This window comes from Meriones unguiculatus, chromosome 5, assembly GCF_030254825.1.
Source record: "Meriones unguiculatus strain TT.TT164.6M chromosome 5, Bangor_MerUng_6.1, whole genome shotgun sequence".
NCBI lineage: Eukaryota > Metazoa > Chordata > Mammalia > Rodentia > Muridae > Meriones > Meriones unguiculatus.
Window position 1 is genome coordinate 50,782,881 of NC_083353.1, and position 11,366 is coordinate 50,794,246.

Consider the following 11,366-nt stretch of genomic DNA (forward strand, 5'->3'; position numbering starts at 1 on the left):
CAAAGTCCCAGAAGGATAAAGCCCTTTGTTCTCAGTTCACGTCCCAGAGGAAAAAGCTCTTCCTATTCAGCTCATGTCTCAGAAAGAAAAAGCCCTTCTTACTCATCTCATGTTTCAGAAGGAAAAAGCATTCTTATATTATTCTTATGTTGTCTTACATACCCTCCTTCTCAATGTGCCTCCTATCAATTTAATCCCTGTCAGCTGGTTGCTTGCTTTGCCACTTGACCTAGGGTTAACTTGAGTTAATCCAGTATACAGAAAGCTCTTGGATTATAGCTGTGTTCTAGTGTTGAGTCACACCACAAGAACTTGTTTATAATGCACAGAAAGCTCTAGGATCAAAGACTGAGCCACACCACAATTAGAAACAAGTATTCACAGATCACAGCCCCAGGACTCACAATAGAATAAAATACCCTCCAACAAAAGGTAGTTAAGAAAGCCAGGGATAGAAAGCAGGTGGGCAGCCTTCCTCTTGGATTCTGCTTCAGTTCCTGCTTGAGCTCCTGCCCTGGCTTCCCTCACTAATGGCCTATAGCCTGTAAATTGAAGCAAAATCTTATCTCTCCAAGTTGGTTTTGCTCACAGTATTTCATCACAACAGGAAAGCAAACCAGGACATGGAGCAACTTGAATGATGATGGTGGGTCTTAGCTTGCTCCCCCAAAATAATAATGTAGTCATAAAAGACTTTTGAAATATTGGTCATTTAAAGAAGTATTTCCATAAAACATCCTTCGTAGTGAGAACCACTGTAAGTATAAAAATACAGCTCCTTTTAGTGCACAGTGTCAAAACTGAAAGCCAGGTGGAACTCTGCATGCAGTGGTGGGAGAACATCATTGTTTAGTTTTGCTCCCTTTTCTCTGGGTCCAGTGTTAGGATATTGTGGAGCAAGGGTCTCACGGTGGTTTTCATAGGGCTTCCCAGAACTTGATGATTTTATTGGAATGACTTTCCACAGAGCATAGTGAAGATGACAGCAAGAATGTATTACAGAATAGCATGAGGCATTCTCAGTGGCAAAAATGAGCAATGGCTGGATCCATCATGGAGGAAATCACTGTGCAGGGCTGAGCACCAAAGAGCCCATTGTTTGACTGTACATGTGTAGGTAGACTTCATACTTTCCCAAAGCCCCAGGAATAGAAGGCTCCTTTTGGTTCACGGTGCTGACATGCCCATCTACATTTATCCTTAAGGAAGTGGATCATAGTATGTCCCTGTTCCTTAGTAAATAACTCCCTTCTAGGTACTTTGTAATCTATCAAGATGACAGGTTACTACCAGTTCAGAAATGCAAGTACCTTGGTAGAGTCAGATGCACCTTTCATAGCAAACTATTTTGACTCAAACTCATGTCATAGCAACTTTAACAGAATCACAGAAAGAAAATGATAATACCCATATAAAAACAGACATCTTTAGCACCTGAAAATAACCTCCCTTTACTGGGCCTGAATCCCTGCTACCTATGTTTCCCTCTATTTTGTCTAGTCTGAATTTATCCTTTCATGGAGTTCTTTTGTATTCTAAGGAAAAAGAGTTGTGGTACCTACTCTCCCCCACCTTAGAATTGGTGTGCTAACAAGGACACATGGTGGGAGATTCGAAACTGGCTTTGAAGGAAAGGATAGGACCAGGCATTATGGCAAGTCCTGAAATAGTCTGTCTATTACTCCACAAACCAACCAAAACCTTATCTTTTGGGAAAGTGAAGTAATGTTCTTGGAGACAGACATTCTTTATCCTGTTTTTCCAAGCTGGAACAAAACTCTTCCAGCTATGGTCTCTGTTTCCTGGTATGTTTGGTGGTGGAAATTACATGGGTTGGTAACTTAGCATCAGGTTCAGTTCTGGATTTTACAAACAGTTGATTAGGTTGGTGGCTCTATCCTTACTGACCTTTGGACCTGTGATCTCTGACTACTGCTTATTAGATGGAGCCTCCACATTTCTAACCTGCTGGAGAGTGATCAGATTCTTCCTTCATTCCTGTCCTTGCTTTCATCCCTCAACTTGCTAACATATACTTTAATGTTGTCGTGTAGTGAAGCCTCATCTGATACTGTTGAGCCTTGTCCTGAGCCACGTCCTTGCACAGCTTGGTTCCCAGAAGACTAAGGGTGGTGAGGAAATGAAGAAAGGACAGGCACGCAAGCACAGGCACACACACACACACACACACACACAGACACACAAACACATGTGCACATACACACAGAAGCTTGGATTGGCTGGGTTGAGATCTCTGTGCTGTGGATAGAGCACCCCAGAAGCTCAGTGTGTATATTGTATTATTGAAAAGGGAAGTGGTCTGCAATAGCAAACAGATTCACAAGGCCTCGGGTTATTGCAGAAGCTGGGAAATAAGGCAGGTTTAGTTAATCTCAGGCATGACTTCTCTGTAGGGAAGCAGTCTTCAGGTTGTAAGCTTCAGGGAATGGGGAAGATGTGGTGGATATTTTCTACACACACTGAGAACGTTCCTGTTTGGACCAGAGGAAGACTTTGCCATCCTCCTGAAGCCTCCTCCAGGGAAGGTTTTGCCCTTGACATCGGGTTTGAGACATTGGTCATTGACACAGCTCCGCCAGTGTCAAATAACACACATTGATTCAGGACTTCACTGGCTTTCTACGAAACCATTCATTAGGCAGGTCTTTCTTGACCTCTTGGAAATGTTCCAGTTCATTTGGCTAAAGGTACCATTGTGGTGGGAAAACATGGCAGCAAGCAGCAGGCATGGCAGCTGGAATAAGACACAGAGTGCACATCGTAAGAACCAAACATAAATCAGAGAGTGGACGGGAAGAAACAGTAGGATTTTAGGTTAACCCCACCCTAGGCCACTCTCATCTGCCCATGGCTGTCTCACCAAAGGCCAAGCTGTGTGTCTCTCCCTCAACATTTCCATATTATTTCTCTTTACATTTGCTTGTAAATGCCAGACAGTTCAAATCCTGAGGCAGAGCATCTCAAAATTGAGGCACACAGAACCAATATTACACGGAAACCATATTCTCTGTGTGAGTACTGACCCAGGGAAAGGCAGCCTGTTAACACTTTAGGGAGAACCACAGAGCCATGGGAAGTCATGCGAGGACCAGCAGTTTCTCATCTCAGAGCAGACACAGCGAAAATTATGAAATGGTTTGGGACTAATTAGATCAGAGGTTCAAAGTGAGCAAAGTTAGAGTTGCCTGTCTGGTGCAAACTTTCTGATCCCTCCCGTAGGTATTGCAAGATAACTCAGATAAAGTCTGTGTTCAGCCCTCCCCAGATGGCTGTTATCAGGACACAGGGAGTAAGATCAACAGGCAGACAGGACACTGCGCTGGGACACCAGTTCTTCATGCTCCCCAGTGGAAACTTGTCACCTTCTATAGACACAGAAATGACAAATTTTTGACATGCATTAAAGGCCCCTTCACCTTAGCTGTGCAGGATCTCCTCAGGAGCAGAGTCCTCCCCTGCCATGTCCATCTGGGTAAGTGCTCTACACCCAAGGGCAGAATCCGAAGGTGGTCAGGTCCCAAACAGACTGTGGGAAAAGAAGAACTGGGCTACAGGAGGTTTTCAGCATCTGCAGAGAAGATGCCGAACTCTGACAGCCTCAGCACTGGGGACTATTTTTGCACTGGTAATGACCATGATTTGTCCTTAGGATATTCATTTTCTGTAATTTTTAAAATTCTGTAAATCCTAAAATTTTTCTTGCTTCCAGAATACTAATACACTTTTGATTTGCATGCATGTTGTTCTAATGTAAATGACTTTCTGTGTTAGCACTTCCATCACACAATCAATTTCCTGATTTATTCTTTCCTGCAGCTCTCCTCATGTTATCCAGGAAAGCTTAAACCCACAGCTTAATGCAATGTCCTCAACACTGTATCTGACTTCTGTGGTCTTAATAATTAAGAGGTTTGAATCTTTACAAGGAATTGAAGGTGTAGGTTCAAAGCCCCACAGAGGACAGCCCCACACTGTGCTGTGGTTCACTCCCAGTTCATCTATAGATCCTAGAACGCAGAGGCTGCCTTTAACCTGGGCTCTGCCCACTGGGATGTCTCAGGTAAGGGACAAGGTTGCCAGTTATGAGATGTCAAGTCCATGTTAAGCCTGGTGCTGGTTTCCCCTTTCTGGGTTCTAAGAACAGGAATTTATGACTCCTAGAGCCTGAGAGAGACAATTGCAAAGTGCTCATATAATGGATATATCTAGCTTTTGTTTCTCTCTCTAGGCCTTGTCTCTGCTCTTAGCTCTCACAGTTTCACAAGCTGAGTCTTTGCATAGGGTTAGGAACAGATGAACAGAAACCTATCTCCCTTTTTGTTACAAAGAGAGCATCAAAGCTGCTGGGCAAGAAGGATGTTATTCCTTGCTCCATCATGGAGACCACCATATCAAGGTTCTGTCAGGAAAAGCTTCTCTTGTAGGACAATTGGTTCCCTGTAGTAACAGCAGGCATCTGTGACAAAACTGTCAGGTCTGTGAGGAGGCTTCTCTGGGATCTCATTCCTTCGTTGTGCAATACTGCAACAGTCTCCCTGCAAGGTTGAGATCTGAGGACAATAAAAAGAGTTTTAGCTATTCCTTAGCCCAAGTATTTTTCGTGGTTTTCTGCATAACATCCACACAGCTCCTTTACTTCATGGCCTCTCTGGACACATCTCTTATACCTTCTTGTGATGGTTTGCCTCTTCTGAGGCTCTGGTGGCTTCTCCCCAACTGTTTCCTGAGCTTTCCAAGTAGAATTGTTAGAGAATACTGCCCAGTGTAACTCCGTTCTAAACACAACCTACTTGGATGAAGCAGAGCTAGTCCCACCTTCCAAACCCCTCTGTGCACTGCATGGGGATGCAGAGCTGGGGAGGAGAGTGATGTGACACTGTAAAGGTGAGCCGTGTGATGGTGATGAACATGAACACACAGCTTCAAAAGCATGAGGGTGGACAGGTTCTGCTCAGCCCAGACATAAACATGCTCTTTACACAACCTCTCAGCTTCCGGGAATGGGCAGTTTGTACCCAAGTTGTAGAGGAGGGCACAGACATCACTCCCTGCCTTTCTCCTCCCTGGCTTCAGTGTACCCACAGGGCCACAAGCACCCAGCATGCAGTGGCCTCTGCAGAGGGGGTTCCTGTCCCCTTTCCACTCTCTATTTCCCTCCAGGTCATAAGCTCAGGCCACTGCTGTGCTAAACATTGGTCACTTGTTTACAGGCCTCTTTGTGATGTCATGGATCTCATGCTGTCCATGATTCAGGTAACTGAGGGATGACACAGTGTCTACAGTCCTGGTTTCCTGACTCCATGCAGAACAGGGGGCTTTAACCTTGTTGCCCTGAGCAGATGAAGCCTTCATAGTTGCTTTAACAGGGGATGTTCAAGAATCTTATGGATATTTCTTGCTCCAGGTGTATTTTGTTCTCCTGTTCTACCCTCTAAGCCTTTCCTTCCTTGTCCCCAATGTGGCCTCTTCACAGGGAACCTATTATACAAATGCAGGTCCTTTTTCTGTGTACCAAACACCAATTTTTTTTCTGCAGGAAACCTGATAGACCAGGCTATAAAAACTAATTTTAGGGCACAGTGCAATTGAATCCCAAGGACACACATGGCTGTGGCAGCCTGAACTGTTGTGCAAAAGGCTTTTCTTACGTAATTTTTCTGATGGTAGGAAGTCGCTGTCATGTTCTCTGATCTCCTGTGCTGGGCTAATAGGCATTCATGTGAGCACTACCATCTAGGAAGAGAGACAAGGTAAACCCTTTCAGCAGTTTTTCTATGAAGGGTTTGTAGTCACCGCAATGCTTTGTATACAAATGATGCATTAGCCCAGAATTTTCTATAGACATTCACATAGACACAGTTGAGGGGGTTGCAAATCCTGGAGCTGGCAGGTGGCTCAAGGCTGTTGTTTGTCTCACTCCACACAAGCTGGTGCTCACAGTTTATGACATGGTGTCACTCTCCTCAGCTTTTTCTGCAGAGAGGAAGCAACTGTGAACTTTCACCTCCACAGTAACAAGGTTCTGCAGTGCCTTCAAAGCAATGATCTCCTGAAGCCATGATGCCATGAATATGGCTGAGGATCCCAAGCTCCTGAGATGTCCTGGCTTCCCTAAGCGATTTACATTTTACAGGGCTGTATTTACTGAAATCACCCTAAAAACAGCACAGCCTGCACCCAACTCTACAGATGTTGACAACCCTCTCCCTGGGTTGACAATGTCATGTCTTTGTAAAAATCAGTTCCTCAACCTCTCCTTCTCCCTCTCCTTTTCCCTCTTCCTCTTTCTCTTCTCCCCTAGCTCTAATGTTTGTGTGCGTATGTATTTATGTGTGTGTTTGTATTCACTTGAACAAAAAAACCTGCATCATAAAAATGATAGGAGAGAAACATGTATTAGGATTGTTTTGTTAGTATCTGCTAATGAATGCATATATTTCGAGGTTTTTAAACTTTTAAATCTTTGCCAATGTGTACTTTATCTTCCATGAAATGTGTCTTTCAAACCCACGGCTACCATTATGGGTGCACACAGGTCACAAGCTGATGTTCAGGTTGAGCGCCAGTGCGCACTGCTGTTCTTTGTCCTGAAGGCTTCATTACTGATTATTTTTCTGGGGTTATCATGGCATAGACTCAACCACATTGGCTGTGTGCCTTAAACTGTTATTCTATGTCACCTGTTGATGAAACTGAATTTTTCCCCCTCCTCTTCCTTTTCTTTCCTGGTCCTTCCTTCTCCATCACCTGTGTCTTCTCTTCATTGAGACTGAGGTCAGGGAGGAGCCCTTGCATTATGACAAACTCCACAGGTTCACAGAAATTAAAATCTGAAGAGCTTAATCATGACTCTCTGGGCCTGGTGGCCACTAATCTTTTGAAGAACTAGCTTTCTGTGTTGCTATTATAGAGCTTTTAGGTGAGGAAGCCCAAATTATCAACTGTTATTATCACGCATTTATTTTCAGCTCTGAATTATTCATTCTTTTCAAGTGTTTATGAATTTTAACATCTTCCCTCTTCCCTCATTTTATAAATACTTCTTTGAATTTTAAGCTTATAATATAATGATGTAATATGTCCTTTCCCATTCCTCCCTCAAAACCCATCCAAATATCCTTCCCATGCTGTCCTCCATCCTCATGGGCCATTTTTCCTCTAATTATCATTACAAACATATATAGTCTCAGATGCATAACTGCGACCTGCTCAGTCTGTATAGTGTGACGTGTTTGCCTGTTTTCAGGGCTGATAATTTGGTTTTGGACTGCCAGTTTGTGTGCTCTTCCCTGGAGAGGACTGTTGCTCCTGCTCTTAGCATTCCTTAGTCTCCTGTAGTTCTTTGAGAAGGGCTGAGCAGTGGTTTTCTTGTACCTTGTCATGTCTAAGTGTTGTTGTCCTTGTTTAGCTCAGGTTTAAGCAGTCATGTGCGTAAGGTTATTGCTGTAGCTCCTTAACAACTACAGGGAGACACAATCTCACAGTGAATTCCCTAATCCCCTGCTTTCAATCTCTCCATGCCATCTTCAGAAACAATGTTCTCTGAGCTTTGCTTGCCGGAGTTCTTTGGTAGATGGGTCTACCGAGACTGGGATCCACAACTCTCCATGTTGATCAGTTGTGGTTTTCTGTACTGATCTCTGTCCCCTGAAAAAGAGAAGTTTTCTTGTTGAGAGGGGAGGGTTACACTCATCTGTGGATATAAGAACAAATACTTAGATCATTTAAAACATTTTTTCTACTTGTCAATATACTGTATTACAGTGCAATATGGTCAGAAAAATTATGAAGTTATTTCATTTCACACCCTTGATTTTCAGTTGATAATTCTTTACTGTGTATCTGGAAAACTTTTTACAATATTATATACTTTGTGTGTATTTAATCATCATTAAAAGAAATGATGAGCTCTACATAAAATACCCACTGAATTTCCTACATCCATGAAGTCTGGCAAAGTCCCCTACAACTTGGAGGCGATGGAGACCTAAGACTCTTGTGGAGCCCATCCCTCAACACTGGGTGGACATTTTTCATTTAATTGTGACCTTAGAATGAGATGGTCCTAAGTCTATTGTAATTGTAGTTTTGTTTACTACCCTGATTTTACCTGTCAAAAGAGGGAAAAAAAAGGAAAATGCTCACCCGGAACTCACACCATACTGGATCTCATGGCTGGAGATTAAATTCATAGTTTGGAGGCAGAGTCACTTAGAAGAGTTCAGAGAAAGGCCAGAATTTCAAACTCTCTGGAAAGGGAACTTGGCTCCATCATTCTAGCCTTTTGGTCATTTTTGTCTTTTCTGTTTCATGCAGGGAAGGAGTTGATCAGTCATTCACAGAGCTGCATTCTGTCTCCCAGGCCACTGCATGAGAAAACCAGCAGGTCACCTATACAGAGATCACTCTGTGCCAGAAACAGTTCCATGCTTGGTGTGTATATAGCATCCTCACATCTAGGGGCTCCTTGACTGTGCATATGCTCCAGAGTTGCTGACTGGAGCTCATCTTCTGAGTGCTTATGGTCACACTTCGAAGAAATGGCAGAGAGTCAGTAGGATTCAATTCAGAGTCCAAACTGGTAATTATTTTTTCTGGAGGTTTATTAAGAACATTTGGCTGGGCAGCGGTGGTGCATGCTTTGAATCCCAGCACTTAGGAGGCAAAGGCAGGTGGATCTCCGAGCACTAGGACATCTCTGTTTACAGAGTGAGTTCCAGGACAGCCAGGACTACATAGAGAAACCCTGACTTGAAAAACCGAGAGAGAGAGAGAGAATAAGAGGAGGAGGAGGAGGAGGAGGAGGAGGCAGAGGTAAGGGGGACAAAGGGGAGAGAGAAGAAGAGAAAGAGACAAAGAAAATTAATGAATAATGAATGAATGAAAAAGAAGGTGAATGAATACTTGGCCAGCAGGGAAGAGGGCACTGAGATAAACGACCCTGTGCACGTGTGTCTGACAATCAAGTGAGATGCAGCTATTACCCCTTAATAAACCAAACATGTGGACCAGGAGAGGAAAATTTTTTATAACTAGTGGAAATGTTTAATGTACAAGAAAGTTTGTATTCTGAGACAGCCCTACAATGGTCCGCACAGTTCAGTTTCGCTTGAGAAGCATCAGGACAGTGGGGACAGTGGTGGCTGTGGGATGGCCTCAAGGGGGTGTGAGCTGGAGCTGAGTTCTTCTTGGATGAGGTGGAATTGGGATGAATTGACACCTTGTTGCCATCTCAGTGTTGGTGGGTAATGCTTCATTACCAGTATTTGTAATGAAGAGTTTTCTCTTTTCTCCTCAGACTTTTGATACTTGCAAATATACACACAATGAATAAAGCCAGCATACTCCACACTAACACAAACATTAAAATCACCTTGTTCTCTGAGATGAGTTTTGGGATCTCAGCCAACAGCATCCTTTTCGTCTTCCATCTCTGCATGCTCATTGCTGCACACAGGCCTAAGCCCATTGATCTCGCCATTGGTTTCTTGGCCCTGACCCAACTACTGATGCTGCTAACTATGGGACTCATAGCTGCAGACATGTTTATGTCTCAGGGAAGGTGGGACCCCACCACATGCCAATCCCTTTTCTATCTACACAGGTTCTTGAGGGGCCTCTCCCTTTGTGCTGCCTGTCTGCTGAATGTCCTCTGGACCATCATCCTCAGCCCTAGAAGCTGCTGTTTATTCAAGTTTGAACATAAATCTCCCCATCACATCTCCTGCGCCCTTTTTCTTTGCATTCTCTATGTGTCTTTTAGCAGTTACCTCCTGGTATCAAATAGTGCCATCCCCAATTCGACCTCAGATAATTTTATGTTTGTTACTCAGTCTTGCTCACTTCTACCCCTGAGTTACTCCAGACAAAGCATATTTTCCACACTGTTTTTCTTCAGGGAAGCCTTTTTTATCAGTCTCATGGTCCTCTCCAGTGGGTACATGGTGGCTCTCTTGTACAGACACATGAAGCAGGCCTGGCATCTTCACAGCACCAGCCTTTCTCCAAAGGCATCTCCAGAGCAAAGGGCCACCCAGACCATACTGCTGCTCATGAGCTTCTTTGTGTTTCTCTGCATTTTGGAGACTGTTATCTTGCAAACAAGAATGAAGTTCAAAGATGGCTTGCTACTTTATTCATATTCTTGTGTCCCATAGCTATGCCACAGTCAGTCCCCTTGTGTTTATTTGCACTGAAAAGCGTATCATTAAATTTTTGAGGTCAGTGTGGGACAGGAAAGTAAATATCTGATTATTCAGGAATGGGTTTCATCCCTTAATACAATTTAATATGTTGTCATCAGAGCTATGATCATGACATAGTAGGAACATTCCAAGGTTTAAACTGATATGTAAAAACATCCTTTTCCCATTATATCTGTTTACTCTGTTTGTGGATGGCAAGTATGTAAAAGAAGATTAAACTGCATTCCCACTCAGATATCATATGAGGTTTATCTTTCTCCATGGGTTTTCCAAGGAGATCTGTGAGATGTCTCTCACCTGACCTGTGTTAGCACATTACTTTTTATTATTTATTTATTTATTGAGGATTTTGAGGCAGGGTTTCTCTGTATGGCCCTGGCTATTCTGGGATTGCTTTGTAGACCAGGCTGACCTCAAACTCAGAGATCCACCTGCCTCTGCTTCCCTGAGTGCTGGGAACAAAGGTGCGTGTCACCATGCATAGTTTGTTTTTAATTTTTTGAACAGTGATTTCAGTTTTAACTGTGTGTGTGTGTGTGTATGTGTGTGTACTTGAGTGCAGATGATCTTGGAGCCCAGATGTGTCAATTACTGTTAGAGCTAGACTTATAGGCAGTTGTAGGCCAGCCAAGTGTGAGTGTTGGTAATTGAACTTGAATCTTCTAAAAAACAGTTTACTTATGTGCTGAGCCAACTCTCTGGCACAACCATTACTTTAAATATGTGGCAACTATGACATTTTCAATAAATGAATGCCTCAATTGTTTATATTTGGAAAAATACACAAGGAAACATTGTTTTGAGAATAAATTATCACAGGATGCAGAACACACACACAAATACACAGAGCTAAAATGATATGCAGAGAACCATAATGTCATTTGCATAATGGTGCTCCTATGGCCAAATTTAAAATAGTCAAAGGTAGGAGCAGCCACTGTCTAGTTTAGAGGTATCAGGATGTGGGATTAGGTCATGGCCTCCCTGTGCCAAGGAGTGCTAGTCAGAACATGAAGAACACCTCGAATGTCTGCCATGCCAGTCAGACATACTGCACAAACTTGATGAGTTACTTATGAAAGATGAAGCAAAGGGGTGTCAAAGGAATAGAGACCATAAACAAAGTGCTTTATCTGTGCT

General features: G+C 43.2%; 1 protein-coding gene across 1 annotated transcript; it reads left to right on the forward strand.

Moving 5' to 3' along the window:
- The first annotated feature begins 9,347 nt into the window (after positions 1-9,347).
- On the forward strand, positions 9,348-10,178 carry LOC132654076 (vomeronasal type-1 receptor 44-like). Its single transcript, XM_060383348.1, has one exon. The coding sequence runs from the start codon at positions 9,348-9,350 to the stop codon at positions 10,176-10,178; it is 831 nt and encodes a 276-aa protein (XP_060239331.1).
- The last annotated feature ends 1,188 nt before the right edge of the window (positions 10,179-11,366 follow it).